The sequence below is a fragment of the Corapipo altera genome, unplaced genomic scaffold (genome assembly GCF_003945725.1).
Source record: "Corapipo altera isolate COAL_440 unplaced genomic scaffold, ASM394572v1 50, whole genome shotgun sequence".
Taxonomy (NCBI): domain Eukaryota; kingdom Metazoa; phylum Chordata; class Aves; order Passeriformes; family Pipridae; genus Corapipo; species Corapipo altera.
Genome location: NW_020884889.1, coordinates 6,712,773 through 6,727,986, shown reverse-complemented (window position 1 = coordinate 6,727,986; position 15,214 = coordinate 6,712,773). Strand labels below are relative to the sequence as shown.

The 15,214-nt window shown below is 52.4% G+C and overlaps 2 protein-coding genes across 3 annotated transcripts in view; one reads left to right on the top strand and one right to left on the bottom strand.

Annotated features, from left to right (window-relative positions):
• The first annotated feature begins 76 nt into the window (after positions 1–76).
• On the top strand, positions 77–14,332 carry HAPLN3 (hyaluronan and proteoglycan link protein 3). Of its 2 annotated transcripts, none has more exons than XM_027644630.1 (5): positions 77–145; positions 1,685–1,844; positions 2,089–2,457; positions 3,561–3,863; positions 14,215–14,332. In XM_027644630.1, exons 2-5 carry the CDS (start codon positions 1,718–1,720, stop codon positions 14,328–14,330), a joined length of 915 nt encoding a protein of 304 aa, XP_027500431.1. In that variant the 5' UTR covers positions 77–145; positions 1,685–1,717; the 3' UTR covers positions 14,331–14,332. The 2 variants fall into 2 exon arrangements, with proteins under 2 accessions (XP_027500431.1, XP_027500430.1); XM_027644629.1 differs by lacking the exon at positions 14,215–14,332 and adding an exon at positions 4,045–5,187.
• Positions 5,952–15,214, bottom strand: part of ACAN (aggrecan) — a 46,493-nt gene continuing 37,230 nt past the window's right edge. Inside the window, 7 exon segments of the mRNA XM_027644628.1 lie at positions 5,952–6,319; positions 7,827–7,995; positions 7,997–8,010; positions 8,541–8,685; positions 9,017–9,099; positions 9,454–9,612; positions 12,343–12,456. Coding sequence (XP_027500429.1) covers positions 6,231–6,319; positions 7,827–7,995; positions 7,997–8,010; positions 8,541–8,685; positions 9,017–9,099; positions 9,454–9,612; positions 12,343–12,456 — 773 coding nt within the window. The 3' untranslated portion in view covers positions 5,952–6,230.

Genomic DNA, 15,214 nt, shown 5'->3' with positions numbered 1-15,214 from the left:
TGCAAACAGGGGGTTGGGAAACGTGTGTTTCCCTTTAAGAGGCAGGCCCTGGAGCTGCTTCCTCTCAGCCCTGCAAGAGCCCTAAACACAGTGCATCTGCCTGCAGCTTGCCTACACGCCTGCCTGCAGCCTGCCCGCAACCAACGTGAGTAAGGCTTTGCCCCAGCACCGGGACTGGTGAGGGCTGGCACTCTGGGGCGGTGGGCACCCTGCTTGCCATGGAGGACAGGGAGGGATGGCATCACCATGGAGGGAGCTGGGCATCACCACAGAAGGTGCCAGACATCGCTGTGGTGGGTGCTGCAGCACGATGCTCACTGGCTTTACAGCTGAGAATGCTGGGCTCCCAGCACGTCACTGCAACGCTGGGCTCTGGGGGGGTGTCACCAGGCACTGGGGTACAGGGGGAGCAGGGCTGGTGCCCTGCACACCGAGGTGTGGAGCTGCAGTGCCTCGAGCCCACCCTGGGGCGCGTGGGCAGCACGTGGCGTTGTGCCTGTGGCTCTGGTGCCTGCAGCACTGCTCCCCTCTGTGCCGGCTCTGGGGCTGCGCTGGTGCTCGGGCGGGGGCACCCCGTGCCCTCGGCTGCTGGTTCCGCAGATCCCAGTGGGTGGCAAGCGTGGGCTGCACCCCACGGTGAGCAGTGGCTCTGACCGCTGAGGAGAGTCCGGCAGCGAGCAACCTGTGGTGAAAGCAGTCGGTTGCACACCCTGGTCCCCGGAGACCACCACCTTACCCCATACCGGACCCTGCAGGGGGTGAGCACCCGCTCTCACATAGCCCCCTGGCCCAGGGCACATTCGCAGGCACTAGTAAGCCTCGTCTAAGCAGGGCACAGATATCAGACCCTTCCCGGTGTTGGAGGGGGTCTGCCGGAGGCTTGCCGAGTGCCGGGCCCCCTCTGCCGGCTCTGGGAATCCTCACAAGTAGCCAGTCCTGGGAGCACCTTGGGTGAGCCCCATGCAGGGCACCTGTGGGTGCCCAGGCACCCAGAGCTCGGGGCAGCAAAAGTCTCTGGCGCTGTGGGGCAGCCGGGCTGGCCCCCACCCGTGGGACATGGTTTGGGAGTGAAATGTGTTGCATGAGGTCAGCACCAGCCATGTCTGTGGTGCAGAGTTCTGGGTCGGAGTCGGGGGTCCTTGGCCAGGATGGCAAGTGCCGCTGGGCTTTGTCTGGAGCTGGGGCAGCAGAGGCAGCCTGAGCCCTCTCCCCACCTCTTTGGCCGGGTTGCATGCTCGGCTGCCTCTGTAAACCGAGCTTGCTGCTTACAGTGGGGCTCCACCACTTCTTTCCCCCTTCACCCCTACGTGATGTTTTCCCAGTGCTCCCTGTTCAAAGGACTCCCTGGGATCCCGTTTCTGTAGCTGCCCCATCCCCAGTTTGGTCTCAGCACTCCCCTCCGGGCTGGACGCTCCACAGGCCCCAAAGGGCAGCAGCAGCAAATGTGTGTGTGGTATGACCCAGGCAGGAAGATGAGGAGGGAGGGGATTGGCAGCCCCGGTTGTGGGGCAGCTCCTGCTGCCTGTATCCTCCCCTGCGGGCAGGCGAGCCGCTCTGCTGGCTCTTTCCACCCCTCTCCTTGCATCCCTGATATGGAGTCTGCTCAGCACCACTGTCAGGCAGTCCTGGCATAGGCTCCTGGCTATTTTGGAGGGTGTTACAGCAGTCCTTTCCCCCTTCTCAGCCCAGGCTCAGGGTTTGGCCTCGCTTCCCAGCCATGCTGCTGCTCCTGCTACTCCTGGAGGCCACTCTGCTGCAGCTGGCCAGTGGCTCCTACCACCCTTTCTACAATGGCTTCTACTACAACCACATCATGAACGACATGGGCAACGGGCAGGACAAAGGTATGTTGGGGATAGGGGGAGCTGGCAGGTCGTCTCAGGGGACTGAAGTCCCCCCCTGCCTCTGGGTGGGGCCGAGACCCACCTCTTGGGGGGAATGTGGGGTCCAGAGGAGCAGTCAGGAATGCTCCACGGGTGCTCAGGGCAAGGTCATGCTGGAAGAGGTGGTGGCTGGAGGGAAGATTTGGGGACACTGCCCAGCCCTGGATCCTGACCTGCCCATCAAGCCTTCCTTACCTGTCCCCAGATTACTTCAACGGAGCCAGGCTGGTGGTGGAAACCTCCAAAGACCCTGTCTACAGCTACAGTGGTGCCAACGTTACCTTGCCCTGCCACTACCGCTATGAGCCTGACCTGGGAGATAAGCGCAAAATCCGCATCAAGTGGTCCAAGATACGGGATGACTACACCAAGGAGCAGGACGTGGTGGTTGCCATTGGCAAGACCAATGTGGCCTTTGGGGACTTCAAGGGCCGTGCTCACATCCACCGGGCCAGCCAGCACGAGGCCTCGCTGGTCATCAGTGATGTGCACCTGAAGGATGATGGCAAATACCGCTGTGAAGTCATTGACGGGCTGGAGGATGAGAGTGACGTGGTGGACCTCCGGCTGCAAGGTGGGGCCATGCTGGGGACCTTGTGACCCTCTGTGCCAAGCCAGTGAGCCTGACCTTCTGTGGCACCCCCTCCTTTGTGGACAGGGAGGCCAACTGTGGGCAGAAAGCGGCTGGGGTCCTTGGTGGGATGGGGTGGTGGCTCGGGGCTGTCTGACTGCGGGGTCTCGGCAGTGAGTGAGCCCAAAGCAGTCTGTGCAGCTGGGACTCTGAGGGTGCTGCTGTGGAGGTAGAGTTGGGAGTGACCCCATGGCTGCAGCATTTCCTGCCTTTATCCACCCATCTTCCCGCTGTGCTGCATCATGTCCAGCTGTCCCCTCCCCTCCCAGCTCTGTATATCTCAATGCCTCTTGCGATGAATGTTGGTGACTGGTCCAGCCCCTCTTGCTCACTTGCCACGAGGGACCTGACTCAGCCCTGACTCTGCTTCCAAGCTCAGAGCTGTGAAAATGTCCCTCTTGCTTGCCCCTGCCCATTCCCTTGGCCCTGTCTCCCAGTGTCTTGTCCCCACAGGTCCCTGTGACTGTGTCCATGATAGTGGTGCACATGGTTCTGTGGCCCATCCATCCCTGTGACAGTGGTCCATTCATCTATCCCCATGTTGGTGGTCCATGTGTCTCTGGGATCGTGGCTCATATGTCCCCATGATGCTGGTCCTTGTATCCCTGTTCCTGCAGCCTATGCGTCCTCATGACAATGATCTCTCCATCCCCGCAGAGGTGGTCCATGGCTCCCTGGGACCAATGTCTGTATGTGTCCAGGGCCGTGGTCTATACGACCCGGTGGCGGTGGTCCCTGCAACCCCATTATCATAGTCTGTGCATCCCTGTATGTGCAGGTGCCGTCCCCACGAGGGGGTCCGTGTGTCCCCAGGACCAAGCCCCTGTATTCCTGTGCCACCAGATGTCGCTGGCAACTCACCACTAGCGCCTGCACGCCCGGAGCAGCCCCATCCCCGCATTCCTGAGCCTTGGGCTCTGCCACACTGGGGTGGTCCCTGTCTCTGAATTTGGGATGGGTCGGGGACCCCTGCGTCTCCTGCTGGGGCTGAGCTCGGGGCGGGTGGGCTGCCCACAGAGCCAGCTGAGCGTCCCATCTGCCTCCAGGCATCGTGTTCCCCTACCAGCCTCCCCGCGGGCAGTACAGGCTCAACTTCCACGAAGCCGAGCAAGTGTGCCAGGACCAAGGTGCCATCCTTGCCAACTTCAACCAGCTCTTCCAGGCCTGGAGTGAGGGGCTGGACTGGTGCAACGCGGGCTGGCTGGCCGATGGCACCGTGCAGTACCCCATCCGCCTGCCCCGCAAGCCCTGCGGGGGCGTGCACCTCGCCCCGGGCATCCGCAGCTACGGCCCGCGGCACCGGCACCTCCACCGCTTCGATGCCTTCTGCTTCTCCTCCGCGCTCAGAGGTGGGTGCTGAGCCACGGGTGGGGGCTGGGATCCTGGGGAAAGTGGTGTGCATCTCTCCCCCTCAGGGCACAGGGATCGGCCTGGATGGGGATGCACCAGGGCAGGGATGCTCCAGATGGGGATGTTCCAAATGACTCTCAGCACTGATGCTCCCCTCTCATGCTGCCCTCTCCCTCCTAGGAGAGATTTTCTACCTGGACCGCCTCGCTGGGATGACGCTGGAGGAGGCTAAGCAGAGCTGCCAGGATGCAGGGGCCGAGATTGCCCGGGTGGGGCATCTCTACTCTGCCTGGAAGTTCCTGGGGCTGGACCACTGCAGTGCCGGCTGGCTGGCAGACGGCAGCGTCCGCTACCCCATTGTCAAGCCCCGGCCCAACTGCGGCCCCTCAGAGCCCGGTGTCCGCAGCTTCGGCTTCCCCAGCAAGGGCAGGTTTGGGGTCTTCTGCTACAAGGAGAGATAAGGAGCCAGGAGAGATCCTTCTTGGATGAAGGATGTTTACAGCCTGACAGTGCCTGGTGTTGGGCATTTCCCAGGGCTGTTTAAGGGGTGACTGGGGGGAGGTGGGATGGGGGGAGGCTTCTTTTTGTTTTGTTTTGTTTCGTTCCTTTATATTTTCCACATCTTGCTCAGTAGCTGGCACATGCAGCTGCTTGGGGCAGCTGCCAGCTGGGCAGCGTGGGACAGTGCCTGTCATGGGATGTGTGCAAGGACGATCCCCGTGGGCTACAGCTGCCACCCCACTTGGCCCTGCCACTCCATGGGTGGTGGCCCCTTCCTATGGTGGCAGGTTGTCACCGACACTCGCCTGCCCTTCCAGGCTGGTCCTACCCCCGAGTTCATGAGATGGGAGTGAGGCAAAGCTGGATTTGGCCAGAGTAGAGAGCAGGCGTCTCTGTTGCACCTGGCCCCTCTTCCAGCCCCATCCCTGACCCGCTGAAGGATGTCATTGTGCCTGTGTCTGTGGGAGCGCCAGTGCCTTATCTCCATGTGCCTGTTGCCTGGACTGCACTTGAATTCTGGTGCCTTCTTCTTTGATCAGTTGTTTATGAAAAGATGTATTTTCCTGGACGTCTTCTAATAAATTGGAGAAAGCCCTGGAGTGACGTGGCTGTCCATCTCTCTCCCAGTACAAGAGAGGAGTCTGACATGGAGAGAGGATTTGGGAATCCCTGGCTAGTTGCCTAGGACTGTCTCATCCTTGGCTGAGCATTGTCTTATTGCTGCTGGCTCCGCCCTGTGCCCACCCAAGCTCAGGCGAAGGCTTTGTGTTCCCTCATTAGTGAGTGTTAATTAACCCCCTGAGTGTCAGAACTGAAAGCTGGAAGGTGAAGCAGTTCCTGCTGGCCATGGGTTTTAGATGGGTTTTAGGCATGTGAGTTAACTCCCTCCCGAGGTGGGAGATGAACAGGGAGGGTGATGTCCTACTGCAAGGTCCCTCTTCAGCTGTTGCTTGGGACACCCCTCCCACCTCTGTCGTCCCCGGGGGTGCACCCTTGGGTGCTGGCTGGGGCTGAGCCTTTCCCATGTAGCCTGGAGCACCCGGTTTGGGGTCCACTTCCTTCCTTGCTGCCTTGCCATGGGAGACCTTCCCTCCTTCCAGCCCAGAGAGACACGCCCCTTCCTTAAAAAAAAAAACAACACTGACAAAGCGCCCATTCCGATTTCACTCTCTTTATTATTTATCATTCTTTCAAAATAGTATATGTTCAAAAATATAAATAGGTGCAGGGAACGCTGGTGCCCCGCACGGTCCCCTGGAAAGAGCACGTTGTCCTGAACGGGCGCTGCGCTGCAGAGGGGGCGCTGGGGAAGCAGAGAGGGGCCACAGCCCCCAGCACCCGGGTCTGGGGTCTCGGCATCCCCTCGCCTCCCTCCTCCCACAGCTCCTTCCACCACAGCCCCCCGGCCCTCCCCACCCACCCTGACGTGCTGCAGCAGTAAAAGGATTCTGGAAAAAAAAAATAAAATAAAACCCCAAAAGGTGCTGTTCACCCTGGAGATTAAATAACAGAAATAATTACATTGTTCGTGGATAAAATCAGGAAAAAATAATCATCTTTATTATTTAACTTAACCCCCTGCCCTCTGCAGACCCACCCCCCTCCCTGTCCCCAAAGGCACGAAGATAATTGGAACCGGACGGTTAGTAAAAATGCTGAGATCTAATTTGTTTTGCTTTGGTGCTTGGAAAAACATTAATTTTTTTTTATATATATATACACAAAGGTGGGTTTGTCTTTAATATAATTTTTTTTCCTTATATGACAAAAAAGCAACAAGAAGAAGAAGAAATTGACTCTGTTAATATAACTGTTCCGTTAAAAATCTCTCTTTCTCGCGTTTCCCCTCTGTCTCTCGCCCCGCTCTAATGGGTGGGTCTGTGGACGGCGCTGCCGCTGGGTTTCGACCGGCTCCTGGAGCTCCTCTTGTATAGCCTGCGCTGGTAGCTGGAGGCTGGGGGATAGAAGAAAAGGCACCTTGTTGGCAGGAGCCGGGACAGAGACGCTGCTTGTCCCGCGCTGGCCTCCCCGGCCCCTGGCTCCCTGGAAAAACACGGGCAGCCGCAGGCAGCGCTGCCCGGCGGGTCGCTGTGTGTGCCCCGGCGCCAGCCTGCCCACACACGGACAATCGGCCCTTCTCTCGCCCCGCACCTGGGCTTTGCTTCTCCCAGGGGAGAAGGTGCCCAGTGCCGGGCGGGAACCTGGGCAGGAGCATCATCTCCGCGGATGCCTGTGCCATCCCTTCCCTGCGCCCGGCCGGGAGGGCAGCTCTGCTGGTGGAGTGGGCATGGGTACCACTTCCCTGCCTCCCCCCTTGCCCTATCAGTCTCTCCCCAGTCCACAGTCCCAGTATCCATTAGCGGTGGGCTGTGCTCAGGGCACATGAGGGGAAACAGCCCCATCTGGCTGGCAGGGAGGGACAAGGTTTCTGCCTGATCTCTGCTGCCAGTCTCCCTGGAAGCTGGCACCACTCTGGTGCGATAATTGCAGGAGGGTTTTAGTGGAAGCAGCAAAAGCTGGTTGGGAACAGAAGAGGTCTCTTGATCGCTGGTAGTCCATGCAGGGAGCAGCCTGCAGCTCTCCAGATGCACAGCAGAGCCAAGGGAATCAGCCTCTTGGACTGCACCAGGCAGCCGCCCTTGGATGGGTCCTCCATCCCTCCTCCTTTCATCTTCTCCCTGGGGCAGAGATTTGTCCCTTAAGCCTGTATCGACTTTCCCTGGCTGTGGGACCATTGCTTAATCTGCCTTATCTGGAATTGCCCAGCTGGCCCAGAACCTGGCAAGGAGGCCACTGGACAGATGTGATTTGTCTGAGGCCAATAAAATTATTGGGAAGCTGCAGGCAAGCAGGGATGGGACAGGGGTGTAGGCAGGCGTGGGACTGGGCTGGAACACCAGAGGGAAAAGGCTGGCTGCCATCAGCTGGACGCCTGACAGGAGGAGAGTCAGGAGCCCAGCCCTGTCCCTTGGCTTATCTCTGCCTCAGGACTTCTGTCTGGTCCCAGGGCAGGGGGATACAGGGGAAGGGCTTGGGAGACCACAGCTCCCCCCTCCTATTCTCTCTGTTGATGCAGGTGATGCCAAAACTTGCCCTTTCAGAAGCCATTTATTTTTCTTTCTTTAAGTAGCCTGGACCATTGTTAATCAACTTGTTGCCCTTTCTTGGCTCTGGAGCTGCCCCTACTCTGCCTTGGTAGACGAGTTTCTAGGGCAGGAATTGCCCAGACTGTCCCTCCAGCCAGCTGATGTGGTTCACATCTGCCCAGAAGATGTCAGCTTCCATAACCCCATCATGGGGAAGCTTTTAAGAAGTCAAGGGAACCGTGATACCCCCTTCTGCCTGGCTTGGAGCTACCCTGCACTCTAAGGCAATGCCCCTCTCATTCCCAGCTCCTTCTCCCAGCTACAGGGATGAATCAGGTCCCTCCCTAATCTGAAGGCAAAGGGACTGAGACGTACGGTTTAGGCAGGATATCCGCGGCTCCTCCCACTGCCCGTTGGGCTGGCACCGGATGGTGGGCAGGTGGCGCTGGATGTAGCCTTGGTTGCACTGGTACCGCACCATGGAGTTTATTTCATAGCGTTCCTTCTTCCGACCGAAGGTCCTGGCGTTCTCCACGGCAGGGGGGGTCCCCGCAGGCCACTGCAGGAGATGGGCAGACACATGGGGAATGAGAAGAGTCCTGCCTGGCTGAGCAGGACCTGAGCAGCTCCTGCCTGCCCGCTGCAGGCTGGGCACACACAACTTTGTCACTCCTCCCACGGATAAAACCTTAACTCCCTTTGAGATTGTCCACAAAATTTATGGGCAGGGAGGTATGGGAATTATGTGATGGGCCTTGAAATTAAGTAAGGTTCTGCCTCAGTGCTCCATTCCTGCCTCCTGGAAAGGCAGCGAGAGCTGAGCTTCACAAAGATATCTGTGTCTGTGGGAGAACATGGAACTGGTGTTGTAGGAGCGATGATGCAGCCAGGGTATGACTCTACCTAGAGATGTTGAACTCCTTGATAGCTCATCTCATTTATTTTCAAATCCTTGTGAAACTTTCTCCTAGAGCCTTGGCCAACTTCTGTTTCTAATTCCTTCCACCCCTTTGACCACCCTTTAACAAAAACCATTTCATGTGCACTGGGGACTCTGCTCCAGTGCTGCAGCTGCTGCAGGATGCTGACCTGTTCCTTTCTTGCAGGTGAAAGGGAGGTGATAGTTGCAGGGAACATCATTCCATTCTCCTTTCTCATGCCAGATCATCACAACACAGTCCTCCCCCGCCGAAAAGAAGTTGTCAGGTTGGTTGGGCCGCCAGTTCTCATATTGCTGCCAAGAGAGGAAAGCCCTTCACCTGAGGCTGAGCCTTTCCCTTTCCCTTCTTCATCCTTGCTGCTTTGCCCATGTCCCTTTTCAGCAGCGACCACGGAATGCTTGCACTGCTCCTGTAGTGGTTATTTCTGCTGTGGTGGGGTCAGGAGCCAACCAGCTTTACTACTGGTTTGGAAAAACCGTGAGCCCTGCAAAGTTTGGGGCTGCCCCCACTCAATGCCCACCCCAAGCACTCATCATGTAACTCATGAGGCTCTTCCCTCCCAAGGGGAACCTCTTCTCCCCATGGAAAGCTGGCGCCTGCTCATGCTGTGGGCTGTAGGCTCACCAGGGAGTGCCCGTCGGACCAGCGGAAGTCGTTCTCCACAGCTCTATCACTGAGGCCAATCCACTGGTAGTCCTGTGCATGACCTGGAAGAGCAGAAGGGGAGAGAAGAGTGGGTCGTGATTGCCCTACACCTTGTTGAAAGCATTTCTTTGCTGTCTCAGCTGTCTCTGTCCTGGAGTCTCTGGGTCATTTGGCTTCTTCCCAGTCACTAGTCCCTGATGTCCTTATTTTACCCATATCATACTTGTCCATCTCCCTCCCCACTCAACATGCCATGAACATGGATGGACCCATGCAAGGATGAAGCTTTGTTAGAATATATATGAGCACCAGTGGGGCAAATTGTGGTTTTTGCAATATTTTGGATAAATCTGCCCATAGACTCAGAGTCTGATGGCTGGACCCCTGCCCAGCCTCAGGCTGCCCTCAGCACTCACTGTTCACAAATTCTTGTTCCTCTGGGGTGATGATACTGCTCAGGTGGGCTTGATGTTGTCGGCATCTGGTCTCTGCATCCATCCAAGTCTCCCTCTCTTCAAAGTGCCTGTAGCAGTGGCCCTGGAACTTGGTCCAGCCCTCCTCACAGTTTTCCAAGTCTGAAACACACAGAGAAGGGATGAAAATGAGTTGCTGAGTGGGTCTGGAAGCCTTCCAACTCACCTCAGCAGCTCATGCTCGCATGGCATGGGACAACACACTGTCACTTTCACTAAAAAGCAAACCCTGACACTGTTGCCTGTAGGATATCCCAGAGAAAATTGTCAGAAGGCATCAAAGACACACAGAGAGGGGAGCCGGTGTTGAAGACTCTGTGTTTGCAGGAAAATTGCCACTGCTACTAGAAAACCTGGATGACACCAACTTATTCCTGAGCAATTGAATCCCTGTGTCATGTTCCTGAACTTTGTTTTTGAGGAACTGACCAAACAAGAACCTTTCTCTTCCCACTTCTTCTGGCCTGCAGAGTTTTCTTGCTTTGGAACAATCTCCAAAATCCAAATCCAGATGTCCAGAATCAATGCATATGTGTCGAAAATGAAAGAGGGGACTGCCAGGTTTGGGTGTCTCCATTGCTTGGTGTGATTCTGGAGCTCTGGAAGAGAAGCAAACCTACCAAGATGGGTGAACAGAGGTGGAGACAGGAACTTACCGTGGTTTAGGGAGAGAATGAAATCTCAGTGAAAAAGCTTGGAAGCTGCTAAGGAAGTACAAACATTTCTCAGCTTTTCAGAACATCTTTCACCAACTGAGAAACATTGAAGAACTGAATGCACTTACTGAAAAAAGTAAAAACACAGATGGGGGAGAGCAGAGAGAAATGGTGAAACCACTAGAAAAGACCTTCAGCAGTTCCCATGCAATGTGACACCACACATTTCTGCTACATGTGACTGAAGGAAACAGAAAATAAAATATATTTAATATCATCCTTTCAGATGCCTGATCTACCATCCTTTCTTAGGCCCTTGCTGCTCTGGGAGTGATGGTCTTTCATGAGTTCTCACGTCTCTCTCCCTTTTCAGTAGGTTTTTCTGTACTCAGTTTCTTTCTTCTTTGTTAAACTTGGTAGGTGAAACTACTTGTAACCTTCAATCACACTAATTCCTCCTAGTCCACCTTTCTGGTGTTATTCCAGCTGGAGATTGCAGATTCTTCATAGATATTGGAATGGCTGGTAGTTAGCTGAGACATTAAACACATTTTCTGCCTTCTTCAACAGATGAAATGGGTTACGTAGAAGTAGCTGAAGCTCTAAGAATTCTTGAGTTTTGCAGGTAGCTCACTTGCACAAAGTCAGCAGAGAACTCACTTTGTCTTCTGGGATTTAAGATTTTTTTCTGGCATCTTGAATGCCATCCCTTGTCATCACAGCTTCGGGATGGGACCACACATGATACAGAACCTCAGCAGGACATTTCCTAGGAGAAAGGCCACTCTTTCCTACATAATTGTTACTTATGGGTAAATATGACAGCAATGTTCTTGGAAAAGAATGATAAAAATCTTGTTTCCTGGTAGGGACACTGTTGTAGTGACAAGGACTATCTGTGTGCACAGGTGGCAGAGCTCACCTACAACATCCTGCTGTTCTTGGAGACTGACAGAAAGGATGGTCTGCCTCATGGGAATATGGAGATCTACATTCCCCACAGAATTAAGGGCACTGGCTTCCTCTTGCATCTCCCAGGCTAGAACCCCCAAGCATCAGAGTCCATAAATCAGAGAAAAGAGAAAATTAAGTCTTGTTTGGACCAAAAAAGATTGTAAGCAGCTGCAGGGTAGAAGGTCTGTTGTTGGATTGCAAGGATCTTCAGCAACAGGTATCATGGATGATCCAGGGCTGATTCGGTTGCATTAGGAAAGTGATGTTAAGATAGCACAATTCCTGCCCTGAAGGTCCAACAATCCTGAGACCTCTTGTATCCTTCTCCATATGTTCATATTGGAAGCAGAAAGAGAGATGCAGAGAAAGGGAAGAAGAAAATCCAATATATATTATCATTACTCATGTCAAGGTGAAGAAGACACTGCAAAATTATTTCTCTTTTGTTTGAGCAAGGCAGGAGAGTTTCCCCTAAGCTAAGTGATAAAAGTTTGGACTTTAAGCAGCTTTAAGGAAAAAACCACAACTCTTTCTCTTTCCTTGTAGAAACAAAAAGAAGTATCAGTGCAGGTCAGAGTACCTAATTTTGATGGAAAAATAGGTTGCTTCACATTTTCTCAAAGATACATTCCCTGCTGATTCTGCCACAGGAAGCCACGTTGAAGAGATGACAAAAATGTCATGCTGTGTCAGATTGGTGGAGATTCCTGGAGTGAATGAGGCTTCTCTCAGCTGCACTTTCCCTGAGAGAAACACAATCATTTTTCATGGCTCAGTTGAAGCATCCTTCCATGAAATTCCAGTCTAGCAAAGGAAGTTTGCCTGGGGTGAAGATGCACTCAGAAGTTTCCCTACTGTTACAGATGAACAGGAAGATCCTTGACCCAAAGAGACAGCGACTTCTGTGACCAACATTGTTATGGACTGTGTGGAGCTCCACTAGAGAAACTTAAAAAAGAGAAAGCTGAAGAAGACACCAGAAGCTCCTGCTTAGGAATCTTGGAGGACATGGTGCTGTGATGAACAAACTAACCAAAATATACATATTCAAAAGCCTCAAAGTGTTTCCCAAGCGTGTTTTAAACTGGTGTTAGAGGTTAGATCACTGAGATGAGGGCAGGACTGATGGGAGCACAAGGGATCAGCTTTTTTGGGGGGGGTAGGTTGGGAACAAGTTGTTGCAGCAGTTAGTAAGATTAGCTGAAGCCAGGTAAGGCCGTACCGATCTCACACAGGTCCCCTCCGTAGCTGGGAAGGCATAAGCATTTGAAAGAGTCGATGCCATCAGCGCAGGTGGCTCCGTTCAGACAGGGGCTTGAGTGGCACTCATCAGTGTCTGCAAGAAATCAAGGGCTTCCATTAGGGCTCTGGGCAGGCTACTCCACCAACAGGAGAACTTGTTTCCTTGCTTGTTTGGGAGGGAATATCAGTTGTTTTGGGGGGAACTTGGGAGGGTTGTATTTTATAACATACTGCCACTGCTGCTTCTGGAAGAATGAAGGCCAGAGACCCAACCCACCCTACAAGGAAGACATGGGATTTCTGATGGTTGAACACTACTTTGAAGATATCAGAACAAGCAGAGCAAGTTGTAGCCAACACACAGCACTTGGTGTCTTGGACATCTGTGACAACTCTTCCTTGTCCGCTGCCTCTGCCTGATGTATCAAAAATGAAAACTTTATGTCTGTATCTCCATCAGCTAAGGGTCTATGAGGAAGAATGTGGAATTCTTATAAGTGATGGAAACATCCTGAAACAGACCTCTATCTCTTAACCAGTGTTCCTGGTTGTCAGTGCTCAGTAAAAGTTTCTTCCTAACTATAATTTAGATGAAGTTCTGTGTCAAGAAATCTCTTCTCAGAGGAGATGAAGAAAGTGCAGAGAGGAAAAGAGTTGGGCTCAAAGAGAGAGACTCTCAACTTTTTCTCATTGAGGATCTAGGGGCACCTCTTTGTTAGTGAAGAACATTGGAGTGCAGTGCCATTTTCTCCAGACCTGTCTCACTATTCATTCTTTTGCTTGTGATGGGGCTGGAAGAAGCTGGTAGATCTTTTCCAGCTGTGAACTCCATCTTGGTGGAGAGAGCTTTGGAATTAGAAGAATGAGTCATTCGGAATGGAAAGATTTGAGATATATTCAACTCAGAAACAAGGAGGAAGACTAAGGAAGAGAGTGGGAGCGCACCCACGCAGGTTAGGATAATGATGACTGGTTAGATCCTCACGCGAGGCAGCATTTCTTTCACACTCAGAAGAAACACAAGGCTTTAACAGTGATGACTAGCACTCCATGCTCTTCTTGTGGATGAGAAGGGTTAGTGAGGAAATATTCAAAGATGATAAAAATGCTGGCTGCAGAAATACCAGAGCAGAGCAGTGACTTCCCAACCTCTGTGTTCATCTTCTTACTGGGGTACAGTTGGTCAGATATCATCTCCTTGCAGAACCGTAGCCCAGCTGTTCAGTGTCCCCAGACACAAGAGAGCAGATGAGTGTTACACCCCATGTGGCTGTCTAATGACTGAGTGGCCAAAGTCTGATATGTCAACTAGAAGCTGACATGTTCTGTAACGTGCCTAAGTGATGGGGAAAATCCTTTCTGACCTTGGATGGTAAATCTGTGTGCGCTTTGGAGCAAGAAGATTGTCATCTTTATTCTAAGGTGTATCACTCTGAGCAGTGAAATCATTCCTCAAATGGCTGGTGAACCTCTTGCTCCCGTTTTGCAGTTCTTCTCTGACAGAAAGAATTTTTCCTTCTGGATTGTCCTTCTAAATCTTATGAATACTTTCTGGATTTCTTTGTTCACTGCAACGTGAAGAAAATTCTGTTTCCATGGTACTAATAAGCACTTTGAGATTTTCTAGAACAAAATAGGAGTCCCAAATCTAGTAGAATAGAGGGCTGAGTATTGCTTATTAGTCACACCTGGAGTTCCTAGATGATAGGGAGCATAAAGAAAAATTAGGTATCCTGAAGGATGATTGCAACTCTAGAGGCCCCTTGGGCTTCCCAACAGCGACGACAGCAGAAGTTCATGTTGATTCTGGTGGGCTCCAGCAAGTAAATAAAGGCTTTTCTTCATTTGTTAGGCTCCATGAAGTGGAAAGAATGCTGCAGAAGTGGGAACAAAACACACAGGAGAGCTGAAGCTGACTGTTTAGCAGAGGATAATGAGTCTTCAGCTGTCTTCAACCATTTTGAATAAAACTTGGCATGTCCAAGATCTCTTCTGATATGCAGGAGACCTGCTGTGAGTAGCCATTCCTGGTCTTGGAGGAGGGGGGAGCAGGCACACTTTGCAAAGTCATTGCCACAAATTTCCAGCTGGAAATAACATTGGAACAGAGTTTCCTTTTACAGATATTGTATATAATATGGTTGCACATATTATATATGCTGAAAAAACAAATCTCTGCATATAATATATATGTTGCATATCTCTCTAAATATATACACATACATTTTTATATATGACACATAGAGAAAGGGTGTGTACTTGTAGGTGGTGTTGGAAAAACAAACAACAAATACACACAGGTTTTCTTCCCAGAGGTGTGCTGCAAATGGCTGGAGAGAAGATTTTAAACACATGATGACCATAAATATCAAACTCCCCCTTCAGCCTGTTGGGGTGTTGAGGCACTGACCCTGTCTTCATCTGGAGGTAGAATCACCTCACCAAGCTGATATTGGAAAACTCAAACATATCTGTCGGGTTGGAGGAAGCATTGCTGATTCTGGTCCTCCCAAAAAATCTGGATCTTGGAGGTCTTTTTAGAAAGGTCCAAATGGTAAAATTGGCAATGATGTTGCCTCTGGAAATCCCAGCAAGTTGGTTTGTGGGTGTTGCTTACTAGGATATTGCATCAAAGCCACAGGATTTATGGGAGAGGAGAACTCCATTAAAAAAAAATAGCATCTATCACACAACACTTGGCTATTTTCTTCATACCTTTTATATACTATAAATGTGTCCACTTCCACATTGTTTAGAGCTAGATGAGGTCAGTAAATCACTGTACACCTCTTCAGCCAGCTGAAAAGCCTGCAACAGCTCTGCTCAGCATGGAGCGAGCTCCCACTTCCACA